This window comes from Lepidochelys olivacea (genome assembly GCF_965140295.1).
Source record: "Lepidochelys olivacea isolate rLepOli2 genome assembly, chromosome: 4".
NCBI lineage: Eukaryota > Metazoa > Chordata > Testudines > Cheloniidae > Lepidochelys > Lepidochelys olivacea.
This window is the reverse complement of record NC_140414.1, coordinates 41,671,777-41,697,535: the sequence shown is the minus strand read 5'-3', so window position 1 is coordinate 41,697,535 and position 25,759 is coordinate 41,671,777. Positions and strand designations below refer to the sequence as shown.

The 25,759-nt window shown below is 40.7% G+C and overlaps 1 protein-coding gene across 22 annotated transcripts in view; it reads left to right on the top strand.

Annotated features, from left to right (window-relative positions):
* Nucleotides 1–22,027, top strand: part of CAMK2D (calcium/calmodulin dependent protein kinase II delta) — a gene marked incomplete at its 3' end in the record, with an annotated part of 266,164 nt that extends 244,137 nt beyond the window's left edge. For 20 of the 22 annotated variants that reach the window (XM_084626080.1, XM_084626075.1, XM_084626082.1 and 17 more), the window contains 4 exons: nucleotides 4,753–4,828; nucleotides 11,068–11,162; nucleotides 15,438–15,666; nucleotides 20,022–22,027. In XM_084626080.1, coding sequence (XP_084482206.1) covers nucleotides 4,753–4,828; nucleotides 11,068–11,162; nucleotides 15,438–15,666; nucleotides 20,022–20,025 — 404 coding nt within the window. Of the gene's footprint in view, nucleotides 1–4,752; nucleotides 4,829–11,067; nucleotides 11,163–15,437; nucleotides 15,671–20,021 lie in introns of those variants that run through there. The other 2 variants (XM_084626084.1, XM_084626078.1) reach the window with 1 other exon arrangement.
* Nucleotides 22,028–25,759: the final 3,732 nt, after the last annotated feature.

The window sequence follows — 25,759 nt, the reverse complement described above, 5'->3', positions numbered from 1 at the left end:
TAACGTTCAAAAACCAGTTGGAGAACACTTCAGTCTCTTTGGTCACTCGATTACGGACCTAAAAGTGGCAATTCTTCAACAAAAAAATTTCAAAAACAGACTCCAATGAGAGACTGCTGAATTGAAATTAATTTGCAAACTGGATACAATTAACTTAGGCTTGAATAAAGACTGGGAGTGGATGTGTCATTACACAAATTAAAACTATTTCCCCTCCTACTGTCCTTGTAAACTTCTGGAAATGGCCCACCTTGATTATCACTACAAAAGCACCCACCCCCACCCCCCCACTCTCCTGCTGGTCATAGCTCACCTTTTCTGAACACTCTTGTTACAGTCTGTAAGGTAACACCCACTGTTTCATGTTCTCTGTGTATATAAAATCTCCCACTATATTTTCCACTGAATGCATCCGATGAAGTGAGCTGTAGCTCACGAAAGCTTATGCTCTAATAAATTTGTTAGTCTCTAAGGTGCCACAAGTACTCCTTTTCTTTTTATGGATACAGACTAACACGGCTGCTACTCTGAAACCAATTATATTTGTGTGTAACCAACATATATAGTATAGCAATATAGTATAGAATTGTGAATTTCTTACAGTGAGTTTTATTTGCTGAAAAGTCTTTCCACAAGTGCGAAGAGCACTAGAAGGATTGATACTAGTACTGAAATACATAAAGCAGTTGTGCTGTTTGAGCCAACAATGTTTCCGTAATCTCGTTTGCTGGCCTGTGGAGCTTGCTGGTTGGACATGCTTTGTGCTCAGAGGGCAGATCAGCTGATGCGTAGTTTTGCCAAATGTTCATACTAGAGCGGGACAGAGAAACTTCAACTGAATTATATTCCTTCAGAATGTGCAGTTCCATTGAAATCAAAATGCTTCACAAAATCATTTCAGTTTAAGCAGAATTTTATTTTGGAAAGTTGGGGAGGGGGAAATGTTTTGACATTTTTGGAACAAAATGTTTCAGTTTTTCATTTTGAAAAGTCTCTTTTTTAAACATTTTGTGTTTCTTCACAGAGAATTTTCACATTTTGTGGTTTATTTTTGTAACAGGATGGGCCACCTACCCTGGCCAGCGGTGGATCTGTGGCAATCTGCCTCAATTTTCCCTTCTGCTCAGGGCTTTTTAAATCACTAACTCCACTAGAGGCTCTCTTGTGACCAATAATTATCCCTCTTTGGGGGCTGAGTTTATTACCAAACAATTCAAACTGTCTTCAAAGTCTCAAAAGTTCATCTCTGGCATCTTCTGCCAGTCCCCAAGTTCCTCTTCTGTCCAGCCCACTTTTTATCAAGGAGCCACTCCATCCCTTCCAGCTAGAGTCCTTCTCTGCTTTTCACAGCAGGAAATCCCTGGGCTTCCTACCTGGAGTCCTTTCTTCCCCAGGACAGAGTTCATCACTCTCCCAGTGCTGTCTATTCTCCCTCTTTGAGAGATCAGCAGGCAATCCCGCCCCATTCCTCCCCTGCCCCCAAGGCCCTCTAGCTTCTAAGCCCAAATCTTCCCTCCTGCTAACTGCAATTTCTGCCACAGCTTCATCTTCCTATTTCCAGTTCCTTCTCTGGCTCTTTATGGAAACCAGCTGTCTTCTATTAGGCCCCATTGTGATGCTGTTAATGAGGCAAAGGTGGGACATACCAGTTCCCTTTTAAAGGGCCCGGTCCACCCTGTGACACATTTCTCTGAAGAATGAAGCCAGTTTTCAAAATCTGAAAATCCTTTGTGAAACTGAGCTTCTGTCTTTTGCACAGCTCTAGATTGTGCTATTGAAGCCACAGACAGATGAGAATGAGTTAAGCATTGCGAAAGTGAATTATGCTAAGACATACCATTGACAGTGCTCCCCACTTGAAAAACCATCTCCTGAAGCCCCCTGTGATCACTTAGTAGTATATTATGATGCAGAGTATATTCAGATGTTCACCACTTAATTTGCATGACTTTGTATATACATGACCTTGTATCCAGCTGTGGGCATGTTTTGGTAAAATCAAATGTGATATTAATTAATTGTGAAACAAAGAATAATATCAACATACACAAAATTATCACTAAATTATTACCAACCAGCTGAGTATAAATTATGATCTGTCCTTGGGGTTTACTGTAAATTGCATCTGGGAAATACCATATATCATTAGATCTTGGCCTTATTTACAGTGATCCACCAATTATATTCTATCCAACAACAGAAAACTATATTGTTTTCTATTGCCTAATTTAACAATTTGTAATTATTTACATTTCTTAATGTATTGTTAAATCTCTAGTTCAATTACTTTTACACTAGGCATGGCATACAAGATTTCTGATTCCAGGCATCATCTTCCTTCCTCTCTCAACTCACCATGTTATCCTCCCTCCTCGAGTCCTTCCCCTCACTCCCCTTTCTTCATCACATCAGGTTTAAACTTCTTGGTCCTTCAGTTTCTAGACCCTTCCTCATTCTACTGCTCTTGTTTCTTCTCTCATCACCCCACCATCATCTTTGCTCTGCTGATGATGCCAGCCTCAGTGCCCCATTTTTATGCTTCTCCCGCAGCTGCCTCCACACTTTCTTCTGCATCATTCAGTATACGTGGAGCACCCTGCCAGTGCTGGTCAGCAAAGCCAGGGTTCTCGCCCCATACAAATTCATCCATGCTACCTGCAAGAAATCAGGCAACTGAAACCTCTCTTTATTTTTAAAAATCTTCCGTATCCCACCATGCTACCCACTAGCCCTGCTAGCTGAGTGACCATTTAGTCTTACTGGGGCTTCCATCATTGATCAAAGAAAATACACACGTGCACACACATACACACAACCGTTTTAATACTGGTCTTTTATAAAGCATTTTTATTATTTTAATATTTGTTTATGATAGCATCAAAAGATCTGCTGTAACTCTGCTGTGCTAGATGTTTACAAACATAATAATAGACATACTCACTGTGCCACAGAGCTTACAGCTGAAGGACTCTTTGCTGCAGTTAGATCTGTGTTGAATCCATATAGATCCTACTGTAATCAATGCGACTCTGCAGAGGAAGATCTGGATATGGTATCAGGACTAAATTTCTCTTAAATAGTGGTTTGGGCTTATTTCAGGAGTGGTTGCAGACAATATAAAATTACTCAAGATAGTTCAGTCAAAGCTGGCTGTGAAGAGTTACAAATGGCTCTCACTAAACTGGGCAATAAAATGGCAGATACAATTCAGTGTTGATAAATGCAAAGTAATGCACTCTGAAAAATAATCCCAGCTATACATACAAAATAATGGGGTCTAAATTCGCTGTTACCACTCAAGAAAAAGATCTTGGAGTCCTCACCAACAGTTCTCTGAAAATATCAAGTCAGTGTGCAGTGGCAGTCAAAAAGCTAACAGAATGTTAGGAACCATTAGGAAAGAGAGAGAGAGTAAAACGGCAAATATAATGCCACTATATAAATCCATGGTATGCCCACACCTTGTATACTGTGTGCAGTTCTGGTTGCCCCATCTCAAAAAAGATGTATTAGAATTGAAAAACGTGCAGAAAATGGCAACAAACATGATTAGGGGTATAGAACAGCTTCCTTACAAGGAGAGATTAAAAAGAGTAGGACTGCTCAAGCTTCAAAAAGAGATGACGAAGGGGAGGATATGATGGAGGTCTATTAAATCATGAACGGTATGGAGCAAGTAAATAGGAAAGTTTATTTACCCCTTCACATAACACAAGAACTAGAGGTCAGCTGATGAAATTAATAGGCAGCAGGTTTAAAACAAACAAAAGGAAGTGCTTCTTCACTCAGTGCAGTCAATCTGTGGAACACATTGCTGTGAGATGTCGTGAAGGCCAAAAGTAAAACTGGTTTCAAAAAAGAATTAAATAAGTTCATAGAGGATAGGTTCATCAATGGCTATTAACCAAGATGGTCAGGGACTCAACCCCATGCTCTGGGTGTCTGCAAACCTCCAACTGCCAGAAGCTGGGACTAAACAAGGGATGGATGATTCAGAATTGCCCTGTTCTGTTCATTCCTTCTGAAGCATCTGGCACTGGCCACTGTCAGAGACAGGATACTAGGCAAGATGGATAATTTGTCTGACCTAGTCTGGCTGTTCTTACGTTCTTAATTTCTCATGGTTCAATCTCTACTATTAAAGGCAGTGTGCCATTTAAGGAAGTGCTGGCACCCTGCCTTTTTGTGTTTGGCCAAAACAAAGGCTAAGTGGAGAAAAATTCATTGTAAACATAAAAAGAAAAGGAGTACTTGTGGCACCTTAGAGACTAACCAATTAGTCCTCCTTTTCTTTTTGCGAATACAGACTAACACGGTTGTTACTCTGGAACATTGTAAACATAGATTTCTGAGATCAGGTTGACACACTTACAAGCTCCAGATTCCAGATAGGTGAATCATTACAATATTGCTCATAATATGACAATTGGCTGCTTTTACACATCTATAGATCCTTCAGTGAGAGAAAGTGGATCAGAACCGAGGTCGAAAATGTATCATGTGCTTTATTTCCTTATGAATACAGAAATACACTAAGGCCAATATATTGTAAAGTGAGTAATTTAACACTTCTGGCTATGGTACTAGAAAAGAAAGTGGAATCATGGAATGAATGGCAGTCACACTGATCAGGGAAATATGTAAATGTCCTTGTCTTTGTTATTTAGTCTGACAGTCTTTTGTGCTGTCACTTTCCACTTTTGTTCCCATCTCATGTTTTGTTGTATTTTTGTCTGTTTATCCTTTCTTTAGCTCGTAAGCAGGAGATTATCAAGGTTACTGAGCAGCTGATTGAAGCTATCAACAATGGGGACTTTGAAGCTTACACGTAAGTTGACTCATTTTGCAAGAGACAAGATGAGATAAAAGTATAAAAATGTTCATGCTTGTAGGCCCTGAGGAAACAGAACCTGATTCACGGCTGTAATGCACAAGTCACACACTGGTATAACAGTAGATTTCAGTAGCGTTATATTACGATAAACATGGAATAACACCATAGTGAATCAGACCCATTATCGCTACATAACATATGCAGTGATCTCTTTCATCAGGCAGAGAGGAGAGAATGCTCATGATTTAAAATCTAAGAATCAAGATCAAAATATACTGGAAAGTTGTTTTGTCAGAAAGATTTCAGTATAAGCAGAGGTTCACAATCACCAGAATTCATCTGTTGCACTGTAATACATTAACGCCACTTGGGACTTTTGGCTCATTTACATGGAGAGCTAGTACATAGCAAGCCCGGGTGTGAATTTGCAAGACCCAAGCACTTACTTTGGCCTTCTCCTACCTCTCTCCGGCTGTGTGTTGCACTCTCTCGCTTCCCATTGTGTGTTGCACCAATCTTACTTCAGAAATTCTGTTCAGGACCCCAAAAAATTCTGCTTAAATAACTCATTTTAGGTATTCCGTTTTTCAATTAACCTTATAGCTAGTTCTGTTATTTTTTTACTCCAACCCATTAAAATGTATTTGGAACAAAAACGAATTATATTTTGTTTAAAGTTAAAGGTCTAGAGCTAAAGACACTATTTCAGCTCATGAAAAGCTAAAGGTTCTAGAATAGTTGAAATAGGGAAGTAATACGCCTATGAGACAGTGACAGATTACCAGTAATGTGCCTTTACCTGGTCTGAGCACTTTATATCCTTTGACTGTTACATAAACTGTTGTACAAAAATGTCAAATGGAACTTTGCTCAAAACTTTTCTGTTTTGCAGCATGGCAAAACTCAAGCCTTAGAAACATCTAACCAAAATTAAATTACCATTTAAACATTGGGAGCAACATTGGTTTCAGACTTAACAGATCGTGGGGGAGATTTTCAAAGGCACAAGTAACAGCTGAATATCTAAGTCCTATGACTTCCAGTAGGATTTAGATGCCCTAACTTCCATTTATGACTTTGAAAATTTATCTTCTGGTCAAACACTGAAAGAAAATTTTAGGTGAAATGCTGACCATTGAAATCCCACTGATTTCATTGGGACCAAGATTTCATCCTTCATGCTTATATGTGTTGTGTTTCATTCCAGCATGATGCAGTTTATAATTTATGTTCCCTGTTGGAATGACACATAGGAAAGCAAGGCAGACAGAAATGTTAATGCCCATGTTTATCGATGGATCACAGAATTTCACATACATCATATTTCTGCTTCGCAGGCTGATTTGCATGAGGTCATATGCCTTTGAGGTCAAGCATGCTCTGCAGTAGGGCAAACTGGATGGAGGATAAGGAACCTTTGTTCTGGGTTATCATGAAAGAAATAGAATGCCACCTCATTTAAATCTCAGAGTGGGAGGGCTGTTTTATTGTTTGTGTTAATTGTCAAAACAGTGGACATTAAAATGACAAATAGTAATTTTGTGGGAAAAGTCTCCAATTAGAAGTTTTCCATCATTCATGGAAAACAAGACCCATGGGAATAAATCAGCTTTATGAACTCAGCTCTACTTGCCATAAGAGAGGAAAATCTGGAAAGGAAAAAAAAAGGTTGGCAGGAATGGGTGGTTCTTCTTTGAGTAGTGTCCCCATGGGTGCTCTACTTCAGGTGCATGTGCACCCTATGCACCTTTGATCAGAGATTTTCATTAGCAGTGTCCATTCAGCCCACGCATGCACCGCTGATATCTTCATGCCCTTTATTGAGTATGGGCGAACCGCCCTCAGTTCCTTCTCAATTGCCTCAGCTTGAGATGGAGTTTAGCATCTTTGCATTGTGCATGCCTCACCTGTTCGCTGAGTTTGTTCTACTTAGTTTAGCTAGTTAAGTTGTTAGTAGCAGTATTTAGTTATTGGCTATTGAAACATCATTTTATTTCCTCTGGGGAAATCCTCCTTGTGAGGGGCATGCCCAGTTCATCAGGGTTTAAACGTTGCCTCATGTAGAGAGGCTGTATCACTCAGCGATGGACACTCTAACTGTGTTTGCTCCCTGGAAGCGTCACACATTCCACAGAAGCGTAACTTCGTTTAGCCCTCAAATCCAAGGCTTGGAAGAACTGGGAAATCGAGCTGCAATTGTTAATGATGGATTGCTCTCTTCACTCCCCTTTGAAACTAGGTCAGGAGAACTCCGCTGTACATCAGTTCCTGGGGATCTCTTGTGCCCCTTCAACCTCAGAGCAACACTCTTCTAGAAAGGGAAAGCCTGAATCCTCCTCTGAATATCCTCAGAGGAGCTCTAATTTTCCTCTTAAGGAACCCACCTCAAAGAGACTTCACTTTTTGACAAGGTAAACGGCCTCAGAGACTTAATCCTCAAAGCTTGGTACCATTGAGACGAAGGGCTTCTCCAGTACCAGTGAAGCGGGAAAGTTCCACAGCTCTAAGAGTAAACATGGATCCTCTTCTCTCTATGCCAAAGCAATAAGGTTATGGAACTGGTATATAAAACATTGCATAAGAATTTCAGCAACGTATCTCTTGGGCAGGTAAAATGTCACAGCTGATGCTCTCAGCAGGTTTTTTCCCCCACGATTACAAATGGGAGTTGGATTCCCAGGTTCTTGTTGGCATACTTGAAACTTGGGGATTTCCAGAAGTGGAGCTCTCTATCACAGCTTCGAACAAAAAGTTCCATCTGCTCTTTTCAAGGGGAGGTTTAGGTCCCATTGGGAGATGCCTTTCTCCTCACTTGGATGAAGAAGCTGTTTAATGGTGTTTTCCCCCGATGCCTCTGATTCTCAGAGTGGTGAAGAAAATTAGACAGGACAACACCAGAGTTATTCTAATAGCCCAAATGTGGTCAAGGCAGGCATGGTTTCCTTTAGCCTAGCTCTTTGTCCAGCAACAGATATTCTAATGATTCCTTAGCTTCTCTTCCAGAGTGCGAGTCAACTGCTTCATCCCAATCTGAGCATTCTCTGCCTCAAGGTGTAGCTCCTTGATAGTTTGCGGGGTTAGAATCTGTCTGTTCTGCAGAAGTACAGCAGATATTATTAAATAGTAAGACAGATTCTACAAGATATACCTTCAGAAGTGGAGAAGATTCAGTCACTAGTGTGAACTCCAGAATGCTGCCCTTGCATTGAATATTACTTGGTTCTCTCAAGATTCATTTGGCTGCCTTACTGGGTTTTCCACCACTATTGAGGGGATCTATCTGTTTGCTCACCCTACAACCATAAGGTTCATATGAAGAGTCTGGGCAATCTCTCTTCCCACTGATGGAAAGTCCCCACCCCAATTTGGGAGCTAAGTTTGGTTCCTAAAAGTCTCCTGAAATCTCCTTTTGAACTGATGGTAACTTGCTCCTTACTGTATTTGTTTATGAAAATAGTTTCCTTAGTGGCTATTACATCAACTGCAGAGTCAGAGAGACTGAAGCCTTAATAGCAGACCCTCCTTTTACGGTGTTCTATAAGGAAAAAGTTTCCTTATGACTACACTCCAGGTTTCTTCCTAAAGTGTCTTCTGAGTTTCATTGGAACCAAATCATTCACCTACAAGTTTTCTTTCCAAAAACCATAATTCCAACGTGGAAACTACCTTCCTCACTCAGTGTCAGGAGGGCATTAGCCTTCTATCTACACAGGACTAAATCATTTTCTAAATCTCCTAGACTATTCTTTTTGTTTGCAGACAGATAAAGGTTCTGCTTTTTCTACCCAAAGACCATCAAAATGGATTTCTGGGTGTATTATAGTTTGTTACAGTCCTGCCAGCATTCCAATCCCTGCTTGATGAGGTCACAATCTACATCTTTGGCTCTACTTAAAAATGTCCCAGTATTTGAGATCTGCAGAGTTGCTACATGGTCTTTGGTGTACATACCTTCTCCAGGTACTGCGCTTTACTTGATGCCTCTAGATCTGATGTGGCAGTTGGCAATGCAGTTCTTTCCTCTGTGCTGGACTCAATTCCAAAGCTCCCTCCTCTTTATGGGGATATTGCTCAGGAGTCACCTGAAGTGGAGCACCCACAGGGACACTACTCGAAGAAGAAAGAGAGATTACTCACCCTGAGCGGTAACTGTAGTTCTTTGAGATGTGTCCCCCTATGGATAAGGCTAAGATTTAGTCACGGGTATTTTTGGTAAAAGTCATAGACAGGTCACGGGCAATAAATAAAAATTCACGGCCCGTGACCTGTCCATGACTTTTACCAAAAATACTTCTGAGGCCCTGCTGCTCTGGGAGGACCTTGTGGTGGGGGGGCCTACTCCAGTGCTGGGGGGTTGACTACCCCCCGACCGCTGCTCCCAGGGACCAACATCCAGGCGCCCCTAGGGCCGCTGCTGCTCAGGCAGTCTCCAGGGCACCCCCAGGACCTCTGTGTGGGCACTCTCTGGTGCCACTGTAGCCAGCTGCCTGGGACAGCCTGAGCAGTGGCCAGTGAGGCTGGCTGCGGAGCAGCCCCAAGGACCGCTGCTCGTGCGCTCCCTAGGGCCGTCCCCAGAACCACTGCTCAGGCGGTCTGCAGGACAAGCCACACCAGCTGCTGCTTGGGTGGTCCCCGGAGCCAGCTGCCTGGGGCCTCCTGAGCAGTGGCCAATGCGGCTGGCCCCAGGGACTGCCGGAGCAGCTGGTCCTGGGTCACTCCAGCAGTGGCCAGTGTGGCTAGTCATGGGGCACCTGAACATCTGGCCCTAGGGCCAGTTGCTCAGGCAGCTTGAAGTCAGCCGCACCAGCTGCTGCAGAAGTCACCAAATCCGTGACCTCTATGAAAGAATTGCAGCCTTACCTAGGTGTGCCCCACTACCCGCCCTCCTTCCTCTCCGCTTCAGAGTTTCCTTTTGAGACTCGGCAGTGGAGAAGGAACTGAGGGCAGTTTGCCCACGCAGTCTGACATAACCTCGGTGCAGGGCACAAGTTATTAACAGTGCATGCGAGGGCCAACAGACACTGCCAATGAAAATCTCCCATGAAAGGCGCACACCGAAGTGGAGCACCCATAGGGACACACATCTTGAAGAACTACAGCTACTGCATACAGTGAGTAACCTCTCTGTCTATTCTGGACCTTAATATTCGAGTTGATAGACTGCATTTCTTCAAGCTTTCTTTTCCACATGACTAGGTATAGCACTCATTTTACCATTCCTGCCCCTTCTGAAGTCTTTCCTCAGACATCGTCAGACATAGTCTCTCCTTTCCTGTTAAACTTTCTGCTCCATAGTTGCCTCTGATATAAAGATCCTCCAATTTTCCCTCAACGCCATCAGAATCATCACTTAGAGCAGGGGTTCTCAGGACACATTTTTCCTAAAATACTTAATTAGCTTTAGGAAAACCAAATAAATATGCACATATACATGTCCAAATCATTGTAATTTATTTATTGCTAGCTAGTAAGTCTGTTGTGAAAAGTGATATTTACAAACATACAAGTATCACTTTTCACAACAGACTTACTCAGCCCTGGCAAGCCTGGGGACAAATTAAGCCCTGGATGGAGGGTCACGGTAGGCAGTGGGGGTCAAGAGAAAGGGGGTAGGGGACTGGGGAAGGCAGTGGGGGGACTGGAACCTGAAGCCCTGCTGTCAGAGCCCGAAGCCTCACGGCTGGAGGATGGGACCCAGGGACGGAGCCTGAAGCCTGCCATTGGAGCCTGAGGCCTGCTGACGCGCAACCAGAGCTCAGGGCTGGAGCCCGAAGCCCAGTGTCCAGGGCTGAAGCCCAAAGCCTGAGCCCCACCGCCCCAGGGAAAGTGGGGAACTCAATGGCTGCCTGTTCCTACAGCATTGTGCCCCAGGTGACTCCAGAGAGGAGCAGGGCCTAATCCCTGCTGGTGGCCACAGCACCAGCACTAAGGGGGTGCATTCAGGAGCAACAGGGAGGAGAAGAGAGAGCTACTCCCGTGTGCCACCCCCCCCCAAAATCACAGCCCAGGAGGCTGTGGCCGCAAGAAAAGCCCCTGGTGGCTGCATGTGGCCGCATTTGAGAAACACTGACTTAGCCAGAATTCCCTCATATGGTGAATTGTATATATTAGGGATGGAAAATCCCAATCTGAGGATTCCTTTGGTTTCAAAGACATCAAGAAGAAAGCAGTCCTGTGCTGCATCTGAAACTGACTATACATTTGTCATAACTGTTTCATTTTCTCTTCCACAGAAAGATCTGTGATCCAGGCCTTACATGTTTTGAACCTGAAGCTTTGGGGAATCTAGTGGAAGGGATGGACTTTCACAGGTTCTACTTTGAAAATGGTGTGTTTTCCTATTTGATCACATTTAAAATACTTCCAAGTGTGCTTCTCAAATCCAGCTCTTTTTTGTAGCTGCAAATGATGTTTTTGAAATTTAATTTTGAGTTATGCAGTATGAAATATTTTTTCATGTTTTTGCTAAACTTGCTTAGAAACCATGGGGAACTTTTGATTGTGGAGGAACTGTCAAGTTCGTGTAATATCTTTTGGGGGACGGGGGTGTGGAGGGATGGCTGAAAGGTAGATAGGGTTGGAAGGCAAGTGATTCCCACTCTTTATTTTTCAGAGCTAGAGGGGCTGAACCACAGCATTGGGCACATTTGAAAAGTCTGCAGTGATGGACAAACTGATCACCATTAAAAAGTCAGCATTTCCTAACAGTTGATCATTATTCTTTCTTACTGTAAGTCTAAGGAAAAACTGTAGTCACTACGTTGATTCATACTAGCTGAAGCACTGGACTCATGACTTTTTTAATGGTGATCACAGCACATCAGTTGGTGGATTTAATACAACCATGTCAGCTTCAGAAAATAAAGGCTACACTGCTTACTTGTTCATACCATAGACTATCCGGTACTATAGATGACACAGTTTCAGAACAGATTTGAAACTTAAAGAGAGACTGATCGTGTTATAAATTAACTAATGAAACTGATTTTCTCATCCAGCAATTTCTGAGTGAGAAATATCAGGGCACAAGACTAGCTCCAGGGACTCCTAAATTATAATCTCAATTCTGAGGTAGACTCCCATTCTCTTTTGTGAACCCATCATTGACTTTCAATGCCTCAGTTTCCCCATCTGTATAGATATTAATAAAATGTAACATCTCACAAATGATGTGAGAACTAAAGAATATGATATGAATGGATAGTAAAATGAAAACTACTAAATGCAAAATGTTATTCTTCTACTAACTCAGATGGGAGATGTTGGATGGGCATCTAGAAGCGTAAGAGTTGGCATTGGTGATGGTTGTTTATGTAGTAAAATGTCCTGGGTAAGGATTCAGGTTACTTAGAATCATAGAATATCAGGGTTGGAAGAGACCTCAGGAGGTCATCTAGTCCAACCCCCTGCTCAAAGCAGGACCAATCCCCAACTAAAGGATGGAGATTCTACCACCTCCCTAGGTAACCTATTCAAGTGGGTTACTGTCTAACTTACTTGGAAATGAGAATTGCAAGCATTTAGCATTTTCTCCTTAGTGCTAAGGTCTATAGGCCCTTTACATCAGCCTGCTTGCAGCTTGGGGCAGAATCAGACCTGTCAGTCACTGGTGACAGGGATGAATGTCCTGCCCCTGAAGTTGCCTCTAGTTTCCTCCCTCCACTCCCCCATGGCCAATGGCTCAGCTAGACACGCCCTGTTGTAGGGCTTTTTTTTGGAAGGAAATTCCAAACTTGATTTCAAGTTTATAGACTAACAGTGCAGCTCAATAATGTATCCATCAAATTCCCAGCTGTGTCCCAGGGCTATCTTTGAGTCTGAACTCAGTGTGGATAAGATAGGGAGCCCTCCTGCTTTGTCTTTCCTCCCGCCCTTTTCTTCTGACATGCAGCAGGAGACTAACCCTTTGCTCAGAGTAGCAACTAGCTTTTAATAACCGCCAGGGCCGGATTAACTTTTTGTGGGCCTGGCGTGAAACGTATTTGTGGGGAATGAAGGTGCCAGGGGCAAGGGCAGGGTAGATTTGATTTAAATCATGATTTAAATCACTAGTCAGGAAGACTTGATTTAATCATGATTTTCTACATAAAAGTACATTCTTGTTGTTTGTTATAACCTTAATACATATTCTTCACAACTCAGATAGATGTAGGTTTCATTTTTAGAAGGTTCACACTATACATTTTTAAACAGTGATTTATTTTGAAAACTTTTCAGATGAGTTTTACAGCTATATCAGAAAATGAATAATTATTTGGTTATTTCATTTACCAAAGGTAATTGAAGCAGATATTTATGAAATCATTGGGAGGTGACCTATCTCCAATTCAACAGGTTAATCATTAATATTTGGAGGATTTTCTTTCCATGCTGTATTAGGAGGAGAACATCACCAGACGGACGTTTAAATTGTTTTATTTAACTAAAACAACGTTAAGTATTCTGGATTTGTTTCTTCAACAGCAAACATAATATTTTAACAAAAAAACCTATGTCCCTCGCTTCTCACATTTATCAGATTTCTTCTCCTTGTCCAAATCTATTCTGCCCCCCAACAATCTTCTATTCATTGAACTTTTTGAAACGTTTCACTTTTAGAGAGAGGTAAGGGATTGACTCTGAGTACACAAATTTGCAGAGGGACAATAGAGTTGAGGTCTGTTATTTCTCACCTCTATATATTATTTATTTATTTTAAAACATTCTGGAGACACAAATCCACAGTTTGAGAACTGCAAAACTAAGCATCTCTAATGGTATCTTCTAGACTGAGCACTGAGTCCCATTGGGTAGATAGAAAGATTAACCTAAATAATCTATATAGAAGCCCGTGGATCCCCATAAGATTGGGTCCCTAATCCATGAACTATTAGAACTCATTTACAAAACTTTTCTTAAACATTACACGAATATATTGTCTCCTACTATAGAATTAGAATTTATAAACCCTATTCCATGATAAGATTTAATGTATCTTAATTAAAACTATCTTTAGATAGGTTTTTTCCCTCAAAAAGCATTTTATCAAAAAAAAATCCGATTTAAATACAAAAAATCTGATTTTTTGATTTTTTTAAAAAAAAAATAATTGATTTTTATTCACCCTCACAACTGGGCAACGTGGGGGCGGGGGGAAAGATTGATCCCCAGATGGAGGGAGGCAGGGGCCAGGGGCAAGATCATAGAATATCAGGGTTGGAAGGGCCCTCAGGAGGTCATCTAGTCCAACCCCCTGCTCAAATCAGGGCCAGTCCCCAAAGATGAGCACAGTGTGGCATGGGGGGAGGATTAGTCCCTGCGGACTGGAGCAAGGCAGGGGCCGGGAGCAAAAGCACAGCGGGGCAGGAACTAGGGTTGGTCCCGGCACGCTCCGGGGAAGAGGCGAGGGGAGGGAGCTTGGCTGCCGGCAGGACCAAGCTTCTGCCTGCTGCCCCCACAGGAGAGAACAGGGGGTGGAGAAGAGTGGGCCAGGCCGGGGCCCCTTTGGAGCATGGCACCATGGTAAACCTGGTATTGATAACCACCTCTGTCCCCCTGTGTGCATGTGTCTTTCCACTGAAGAAATTCCATGTTCCACCCCCTACTCTCCCCACATCAACTTCCGTATAGAGAGACCTTCAAAGACAGTGGCCTTACCAGTAGAAAATCCATTGTTCCATAGAGAAAAGTCATTCAACATTGATGGCTGTCGATTGCTTTGTCTCTGCTTCTTAGACATAGTCTTTCTATTAGGAGTCAAGTCCCTATTGCAAAATGGATGTTCTAATCCACAAAGGCTGCTACAGAGCGAAGTAGAGCCCTGAAACAAAACTGGGTCACAAAACAACATGGAGTTCACAGTACAACATGCACAGATCCCAAATCACAGAAAGTAATTCTATTTTTAAATGTCTTTTTACTACATTTTCTAAAGTACAGAGAAGTATAACCACATAAATAAAGCATTTGGTAACCGCTTTTACTACAGCGCTAGAACCATCAAACGATACATACAAAACAATTTAAGATCACTGGATAATAATCATGTTGAAATCTGGCCAAAGACTTCGGTGAGATCATTTCAACAAAGACAGCACATCAGAAATAAGAAATGTCAACTAAAAAAAAATAAAAGGAAATTTATAGCCAACAGGGATCAGAGATAGGAATAATGCAAATATATTACTAAGAGCAGAGCTCAGGTGCTAACTCATGAGATTCATCCTGTGACCTCACTTCTAAGAGTGAACAAAGGAAAGGGAACAACATAATTACACATCCTTCTTTTATGTCTTTATTATGGCAAGAAATCTTGAAACTGATCAGGGTTGAAAAGCAGACAATTATTGTAACTTATTTGGCACATTCATATAGACCACTATTATTTTAGAATGATTTTCTGATAGAAGAGAGGAGTACATGCTTCATCTCTGTCGTCCCACTCCCTTCCCACTGCTCCAACTTTATTTGTGCTAGCTTTGCTTGCTTATCAGTAAAACAGTGTTTAGTATTTAGCATCTGCTAATCTTGATATATTTACACACCATTTTCAGTACTGAGAGACATGGCTAACTCTGTTGGTTTACTTGGGAAAAACTGATTTTGTGTGTGTTCCCTCCCATAGCTTTGTCCAAGAGTAATAAGCCAATCCACACCATTATCCTCAATCCCCATGTCCATCTTGTGGGTGATGATGCTGCCTGCATTGCATACATACGGCTGACGCAGTACATGGATGGAAGTGGAATGCCAAAGACTATGCAGTCCGAGGAGACCCGGGTCTGGCACCGCCGTGATGGCAAATGGCAGAATGTTCATTTTCACCGTTCAGGGTCACCAACAGTACCGATCAAGTAAGAAATCTATCCAAACAGTATTATCTACGGGGGTAAGAGTGTCCTGTGTTATGCAGGAGGTCAGACTAGATGATCTAAACGTCCCTTCTGGCCTTACTCTATAAAACTTTCATTCTCTTGAAAGCAGCATTGCAGTGTAACTTCTGCACTGTCAATTCTACACAGTCCATTTAATAATTCAGTATGCTGCATACAGTATTAGTGCAAATATTTGTAATAATTTTTGTTGTTATTTGTTTACAAGCAGGCCCATTTCAGTTTAGGGCTTCACTGTGCTGGGTGTTGTACGTACACATAGTAAGGACACATACAAGTACATACACACAGACAGTTTCTGCCCTGAAGAGTTTAAATTGTTTTCATTTTAGGCCTCCTCTTCTCTAGGGAAGTTTGCCCCAGTGTAACTCAGCTGATGTGGTTACACTACCATTAACATAGACGCGCTGGCTCAATACAAAGTCGGGCTTCCACCAGTGCAGGTTACTTCAGTAAATCTCTGGGTTGAGTGTCATAGGTGTCAGCAGCACTTTCTACTTGTGCAGCATGTCTACATGAAGGGGTTTACAATGGTGTAATCACACTGATGTGAAGCGGAAGCTTCTTTAATGTAGACAGGCCTGAGACCAGATACAAAAGTGGGCATAATAAATACAGTCCAAGGGGACTGGGAGGAAGTGAAGAGAGAGAAGTGATAGGAAAGATAATTATTTAGATCTGGCTGGAAAATTTCAACAAAAACAAAATTTTGATGAAAAATGAAAATGTTAGCAATTTTCCTGTTTTCCAGCTAGCCCTAGTGCTTACACAGACTAGCCATGTACACAGCTAGATGATTTAGAGTCAGATTATTTACTTTATAAATTATAAGATACAAATAAGTGTCATCAATTCTTCTCTCTCCCTCTCCCCCTTTATACTTTCCCATTGAGTGACCTCCTCAGTTCTCACTGCTTCAGTTACTATGTCTGTGTGGTTGACTCTCAAATCTCTCTCTCTATTCATGGTCTGTCCTACTGTGTTCGGGCATCTCTAAGTACCTTCTGATATTGCATCCTTGGAATCATAGCAGCTTAGACTCAGCATGCAAAATACTGAATTCCTCCGGCTAAATCCTCAGTTGTGTAAATCATGTACTTCCATTGATCCCATAGCTACATCAGGTTGTACCAGCTGAGGTTCTGGCCCCTCATCTTTCCTCTCAACCCTCTGCTTTTCCCCCACTTATTACTGTCAGTTACACCACTGCTCTCCCCATGATGCAGGCTTGCAAACTACAGCCTTATCTACATTAAGAAAATTCGCATTGGTGCAACAGCATCAGTCTGCCAACTCCTCATGTAGACATGCTTTACCATTGCAGCTTACTTTGGTATATTCCCAAATTAAGCTGTACTGTTGCAGTACATCTACATTTGAGGATTGCACATCAACGTACTTACACCAGTGTGAATTTCCTTAGTGGAGGAAGTTCCTGAGATTTCAAACTTGGATGACAAAGCCTTAGCGTTACTTTAGACTGCTCTTTCTTCCTCCAGGATGTCACTTAATCCTCTCTCTCCTCTACCACATCTTGAAAATCCATCCTTTCCATCCTCACACCTAAAAAGTGCTTGTATGCATTTCCTTTGGTGATCTCCTGCCTTGACGACAACAATGTCCTCCCCCCCATAGCCTCCCTCTTTTCCGCATTGCCCCACCTAGTCTATCCAAAATATTGCTCTAGTAATAGTCAATTTTGCCTGCTCCCTTCACAACTTTGATTTCCTCACCTGTCTTCCTGTCATCTCTGGCATCATGTTCCAACTTCTTGTCATCACTCTCAAGGCTCTGAGTCCATTCATGTCTACAGCTCTGCTCTCATTTCTTTATTTTTTACTCTTTCCAATTTTCCTTTCCCATGTAACTTCACTATTATGTTTCTCCCACTTCTGCCTTTGTGCTATTCTTTATACCTGGCATTCCCACCTTGCCTTGTTGCATCAATTATCTTCCCTCCTTACAACATGCTTCTTCCACAAAGCCTTGCAATGTCAATCTGTCAACCAATGAATTATAGTGATTGAACAAAGTGGTGTTAAACTTTAAAAGGAATGAAATGCTGTTTTTAGAGAAACCCATCGCCTGGCTTTATAATATGTTAATCTGTATGTTTGTACCATAGTGTTTGTTTTAAAATGTAAGCCCATTGGCGGCAGGGGCCTTGTCTTCCTCTGTTTTGCACAGCTCCAAGCACACTGCCAATGCTTAACAAAGTACATTTAGTGTAACAGAACAGGAGAGATTGTGATGGTTGTAAGACACAGGTTTTCCATTGGAGGGATATGTGGAACAGGTCTGCCCCATCTCATGGTGGGGGCTGAAAGCATAAATGACAAAATCCAGAAAGGATTAATATCTAAGAATCAATATTTCATCCTGATACTCACTGAAAAACAAGGGTTCATACCAGGATGACAGGAACTAGATTAGGGAAAATTTTAGTTCTTTTCATTTTAATTTTTCTGCTTGCATGTATTTTGTTAAGTACTGAGAGAGAACCAAGTAGTTTCATACATCCACACATTCGTAGAATTAAGGCCAAAAGGAAGAATAATGACCATCTAGTTTGACTACCTGCATAACATATGATATAGAATTTTGCCTAGTAATTCCTGCAACCAGGTTTTGGGAGTAAATTGATCAATGTGGGGTTTAGTATTTTAATGAGGCTCACCATTTTTAACTTATGCAATATGAGTAACACATAGAAGTCACTTTCTACAAACCTTCCTGATTATCTTTTATAATGAATTCACCATCAGCTCTTACAGAGAATATAGCAATGCAAAAATATCTCCATTCTGGAGCTTCACAAAAGTGGAATTCCACAGTACCATATCCTTATTATTTCTTTCTTTCTTGGATTTAGAATACTTGTACTCCATCAGGTATAGATCTGTCATTATAAGAATACTTATTAATGTTATATTTTCCATTCATTAACACACTTTTGTAATACATAGTAAGTCTTATTCACACTGGCTAAAGAAAAAGATTTCAAATACAATAAAATTACAAAAGCAATCATAGCTATTATCTTCCGTCTTTGCGGGAATATGTTTCTCTGGATCGTGTCAAATCAGTTTGGGCAAGCACAGTAGCTGATTTGTCAAGACTGCAGTGATGAATGCACATAAATCTGAGGCCAGAACTGAGCCCCGAGGCTGCTGTATATACACAGAGATATTTCCCTTTCACATGAATTTATTTGGCTCATAAAATGGCCACAAACTTAGATTATTTTTTAACTAAGTCAAGAAAATTATGGAAAAACTTTGGTTTCCATCTGTTACACAGCTTGTATCTACTTAACTGATACGTTTGATGAGCGATTATCTCTGTTAACTTGCTCTTTGTTCAGTATTCTTTTGAATTTGTTCTTTTAGCTTATTTTTGCAAAACTACTGAACACACACGCGCACGCGCACACACATGGAAGAGTTGTCTCCTGGTCTCAGCATGGAATTAGCAGCCATGGAACTACTGGGTCTGAAACTCAATCCCAAGGCCAAATTCAGACATGATGTAATACTTCACTAGATTCCCCTGTACCCACTTATCAGTGTATAAGGGGATCTTAGTTGTTATATGTTACATACTGAGGAGCCAAAAGAAGGCCTAGGTAAGGATTTTGTTTTGTGATTGTACAGCACCTAGCTCAGTGGAACCATGGTGCATGACTAGGGCTCCTAGGCACTATAGTAATACAAATAATAATGATATTAATAGTGAGTGGCCTACTTTAAATATTCTTACACGTTCCTGTTAGGTTCTTTTCCTCTTACCCACCTCTTCTGGTCCCCTCTGCATGCAAATGATGACATCAGCTCAAACTCTCTGATTTTCACAACTTACTTACAAAGGCAGTGTGTAAAGTGGGGATGTAAATGATATATTGTAAGTTGTATGTGAATCTGTCAGTCAGTATAAGTTTGTGTACTATGCGCATGAGGGGACCATAAAGTGGTGTAAAATAAATCAACTTAGATGCCCTTTGGATTGACAGATGCTCAGTTCTGAACTTGGTCCCATCTGTGGACTTAGGCAAATCAGTAAAGCTTTCTGCCTGAGTTGCCCATTCTCTAAAGTAAGGATACTATTAACCAACCTCCTGGCATGCAGTGAAGGTTAATTGGTGTTTATAAAGTGATTTGAAGAGGGAAAGAGCAGCACAAGTGCTTGTTTGCTTTTCGAAGCAGTATCCTGCAAGGTTGTAGACTGGGGAAGACTTTATCGTCCAACACTTGTAGTGTTTATAAAGTGGTGATATTGCTAAGGGAATAACAGCAATATTGGGGTTTTTTCTCCTCCAGCTAAAATTCAACGATGCCACTCTTGCATTCTCCGTACTCAAAGCACCTGATTGGTTACCATGTGGGCCATCCTGTTCTTCTCTTCATGCATGTTTATGAGTGCATGAAGCTGTGACGGTTCTACATGTAATGCATTTGTGATGCATCATTTTGTTGTATATTTCATCTGTATATTTTGTTTACACTTCAGTGAAGAGGATGTTCCAAGAAAATTGAAAATGACAAAACAAACAAAAAAAACAAAAATCAGAGTACAGTAGTGGATACACAATCCACTTGTCATTTTTCTCTATTAATGCGAAATTTTAACAAATAACTTTAAAATTACTATGTTTGTAAAAAATAAAACTTTGGCTTGTTTGTTTTCAAAACCACTGGGTTTTGCTTTGGTCATAGTAGAAATCAATGAGCTTTCCAATTACAGCTTTGCTACTGCAGAATAGTTTTGTTGGAACACAAAAATGAATAAAATCACTGATGAATGTGAAAGCAAAAATATGTTGGATTTGTACCAGCTGAAGCCATTTTAGTTATTAAACTGGAAAAATTGTATCATTTTCTGGCTTGAACACGTTAGAATTAACTTCTGCTGTTCTGGCCAGTCAGTAACATTTTTTGTCTTTCTATTTTGAGTCTTTACCTTTACTTTTTTATGCTAACTGAAAATTTATATTGGGTGATAGAAGAGCAAAATTAAAATTTGTGGGGAACGAAGACTGAGTGGAGATAGTTTTTGATGATTAAAGTGAAAGGGTAAAACAAACTAGATTATCATCACTTTCCGGGTGTACAGTAAATTTATGAAGGAAGCTTTAGAGGATTATTTTATTTTGTTTATGCTCTATTCCAGATATGTGGTTAGTTTAAACGAGTACTATTAGGCCTTACAAGGTTAGTGTAAAGAGTTTGTCTACTTTCCGTTGTAGTGACTCCTACTCTGGAAAACTATCATGAATATACCAATTTTCTAATAATACTGTAACACTTTACAATGGTGTTACCCCTCCCCCCCATTTTCTCTTGGCTTATTAAAATCCTTACACAGTGCATAATATTAGGGACAACAACTATTGCAGCATAACTTAGTAACTGTTTTGAGGGTTTTTTTCTTTTGCTGCATACACCTGTACAGTAAGCAGGGAATGCTCTCAGTGTCAATTTAATACATATACTTTGTGACCTGGACTGTTTTTGCTTCTATTTTATAGCTGTGAAAGTATATTCCTGCAAACATTTAGATTTTGTCTCCCTCCTTTCCCCCCACCCATTTTTAATAGAAGAATAGAGGGGTTGTCTGTTTCTTTTTTGTTTTGTTCATTGTTTTATTATCAGTGGGGCTAACTGTTTTCTGCAGCGCTGTATAGTGCATGATATCTCAATCAGTGTTCTTTTTAGCAATCACAATTTACAGCTCTCAGCAGCCTGAAATTTTTAAAATGGGAAGACTTCCTAATTTGTATAATTTTACTTTCTGTGTTGATTATAAATCAGAAGCGTTCCTTTACACTTTGATGTTGTTGTTAGTGGATGTACAGTAGATGGATTTAAGCTTCTCTGATAATTATTACATGACTTAAAACAATGTATATTTAAAATAAGCATTTACAGTAAATGTGTTGAGCCATATTAACTTGACAATGGGATCTGTGAAAAATAAAAAAGTAATGGCCTAATTTTTTTCTCATTAATTTCTTTACCTTTTTTGTGAAGCAGCTATAAGTAGTATAAATGTATTTAAATTTAACAAAATTAGGTGTAGGGTGGGGGGGGTTACACTTTTAACATAGCATGTGGTGTCGATGTATTACTGTAGATCAAGTTTGTCTTCCACACCAAGACGTGAGGAAATTGTGACTCGTTCTCTCCACCACAATCAAATTATACACTTGTCTTCTGTCATTTTGGAACACTGCAGTTTACCATGGGACACAGTGTACATATTTCTTGCCATAATGGTAAATGACTGACATATATTTAAGGATTAATAAATTTGTGATTTCTGCTGATACTGTGTTTGTGGTTTTATTTCACAATAAGTTGTGTTGTGCAAAGCATGGGGGGGAAAAGCACAATGTAATATAAAATATCTGTTTCTGTTTTTCCAAACTATTAGTTGAAAGGATTGGATGAGTTGGATTACATTTTAACCCTAGTCTTCAACGTAGCCTTTGCTTGTATCTTAGCATTTACACTATGAAGCCAGCATAGGAACTACATAATAATGCAAATAAGAATGTGGAAGAGCGAAGGTCTGTTTATTACAGGAATAGTTATTACTGTGAACTATCTGTATTTTGGTAGAGCTGAAACACCCCAGTCAAAATCAGAGGCCAATTATGCTAGGCTCTGTACATAGACATAGGAAGATAGTCCTTGCCTTCGGACTGATAACAGAAAAGGAGCACAAGCTTCTATGTGAGTATAGCAGCAGCAAACAATATGTCACAAACCCCAACTGGTCTTAAGGGAAAAATGTTTGAGATATGATATGTTTAGGATGAAATACTGGGATTTCAAGATTATCTTCCTGAAATGGTCAGTGTTTTCAGTTTTAACGATATTATTTAGGGTAAGTTCTATCCAACAACTTTAATGTACAAAACTCTTCAAGATAAATTAAGTGCATAGGACTTTGGATCTCTTGTGAAATATAGGAAATACATGGAACTAACTCAATCCCTTCAACAAAATTAAAAAACATGGAGATAAATTTTCAAAAGCCCCTAAGTAATTTAAAAGTGTAAACCACATTTTCAAAAGTGAGTAGGCAAATCGGATTTAAGGGTTTGTCTTCACTGAAGCAGTTGCCTCATTCAAGTTACTCCACTCGAGACAGCCTAACTTGAGTAAGAGTAGCCACACTGTGAAACAGCACTTGAGCTGTAAAGAGAAATTTTACTAGTAGCTGGTGGGTTTGTTACTTAAAGTGCGGCATCACCACTGCATTGCTAGCTCAAGCATCAGTAGCACTCAAACCTCAATCTTCCTTCCCTGCAACTGGCCAACTAGCTCAAGTTTAAAGTACCATTTAACTAAGTTACAGATTTGTATGTGTGGATGGGTGTTGGGTTAGGCACAAAACTCAAGTTATAGCTAGAGCTAACAGTGCAGTAAAAAAATGGTTTCCTGCCAATTCACCTATCCAGGTCCTTGGCAGTCCACCTACGGGGCTACTGGGGAGCCCAGAGTGTGAAAGCCTTGGGAGTCTTAGCTCCCAGGCTCATGACTTCTTGGCTTCCTGTAGAGCAGCTTACATGCTGGGCTGTTACATGATGGGCTGGTGGGGTGCTGCCTTTTGCCATCCCCCCAGCTCTGAAAGCAGCACAGAAGTAAGGGTGGCAATACCTCAACCACCCTAAAATAACTTTGTGACTCCCCTGCAATTCCCTTTGGTGTCAGGACCCCCAATTTGAGAAACACTGGTCTTCCCCATGAAATCTGTATTGTATAGGGTAAAAGCACACAAAAGACCAAATATCACAGGGCGAGACCAGATTTCATGGTGTTTGACACTTTTATCATGGCCGTGAATTTGGTAGGGCTCTACAGATAATGGACTAGATTACAATCTTAACTACCCTGATGTAAATTTGCAGTAGCTCCTTTGAAGCCAGTGGATTTACCATGCATTTACAGTGGGGTAGACAGATTGGAATATAGTCCAGTGTATAAAATTAACTAGTTGATGAGAGAGAAAAAAACAAAAATCAGGTTAGATTTTTGAAAAATGTTTTTAACATCACTTTGAGCATCTCTTTGTGGTACCATACAATAAATATTTTAGTATGCTGCCACCTGGTGGATTTTTATGTTTCCATGTTTTCTATTTGGGTCTGCCCAAACAGATCCAATGTGTTTCACAATGGAAAGTATGGTACTTTTCATGAAACTCTTTCTACTACCAACAAGCAACACAGGTTGTTTCATGGTTGGAAGATCTGTTTTTTTAACAAGAGCTCATAATTACATTACACTGCTGACAAACATGATGGAAACAAATTGAATCCATTATCCAAAGACTGATTTCAAAGAGATTAGTGAAGAAAATAACTCTTTTCCCTTCGAACTTAAAATTGTCTACAGAACTCTGTTCCAGAGACTGTCCTTTACTATTTCCTCAAGTGCTGTAAATCTCTCACAAATATAGTATTTCCATTCTCAGAAAGATGCGGGGGGGTCTTGTTTTGTTTTGTTTCGTCTTTGGAGATCTCCCTGGACCCTGGTTATTGTAAGCTCTCACTTCTTGGATCCTTATGATCATATTTTATATTCAATAACTTTCCAATTTATTCCAGCAAAAGATCTTTAGTCCCCAAAATTAGCTGTATTAACTATCAGGGAAATGGTTCAAATGGCTTCAAGAGGACACTAAGATTTCAGCTTCCCTATTTTTAACAATTATTAGTTGGAAGGAAACATATCAATTAACAGTGAGGACTTAATCTTGCCATTGTCTGCATAGTTCCCACTGAAGTCAAGGGGAGTTTTGCATGTGAAAGGACTGCATGACTGGGACGTTACACCTACATTTTCAGAAGGGCAGCCTTGCCTTTGTGGTTGCAATGAGAGGTGGCAAATTTTACATTTTAAAAAGTACCTAAGTCATTAGGAACTTATATAATGGACTATTTTCTTAGGCACCTAAGTCCCATTTTCAAAAGTTTTTGAATATGGGACTCAGTCTCCTGAGTCCCTTAGGGCTTTTCTAGACTGGTGGTTAATTCACTCTATGGGGGGTGTGATTTCTAAAGTGCACTAACATTTTGCACATTAATTGGTCCACGTAGACCTTGCTGGTGCACTTCAATGTAATGTTGTGTGAAACAATACTCCCTTAAAGTGCACTAGGGAAACTTTAGTGTACACCAGCAAGGTCTACAAGGACCAATTAGTCTGCAACACCTTAGTGTGCTTTAGAAATCACACCCGTTGTAGAGTGGATTACTGCTCCGTGTAGACAAGCCCTTAGGTGCATGTGCAAATTTTATCCAGCTGCCTGTGACGTACCTGTCAACATCTTAATGGGTGCCCAAAATCCAAGTGCATTTTATATTTATATAATTTCACATAAAGCAGTGTCTGCCTGTGTTTTCTTCCAGCTCCCACCTATTGGTGTGAGGGAGTCCCAAAGAAAACCCAACACAAACACCAAATAATTCTGTCTCCTACTACCACCTGACCCACGAATTAATATTGCCCATTAGTGATCCCCAGCACTTGGATTAATAACACGCCCTGCCCACTCAAGTACCTGGAGTAATACTGTGTCCAGCCTCCTAGCACACAAATTAATACAGCCCCTTCCCCCCGTACCTTAGCACACAGTAGTGTCTTCCCAGTATTGATTTGAAGGGCTAATTATGCTGGTGCTGGTCTCTGCTTTTCTAGGCCAGTGACCCCCTTATCAACACTGGGAGAGAGTTGGCAGCTCCAGGTGGGATTTCTTTGTCCCCTTGCCTCCCAGGCTTGGTGGTGGGATAGTAGCAGAGTTTAAAATTTATCAGACTATTCATTGTCAAAAGCATAGGGTTACCATACGTCCAGGTTTTCCCTACCATGTTCTCTTCTTTGAGCTTCCTTTCTCTTTCTGGGCAGATTTTTCAAGTAACAGGAAATGGCCAGGTTTTTGCATCACAGACAATTGCAGCTCAGAAAGAGCCCCAATTGGTCCATTTACTGATTGGTCCTCCCCTTCATGCGCAACTAATTGGTCCATTCCCCTGCAAGCCATAGCTGAA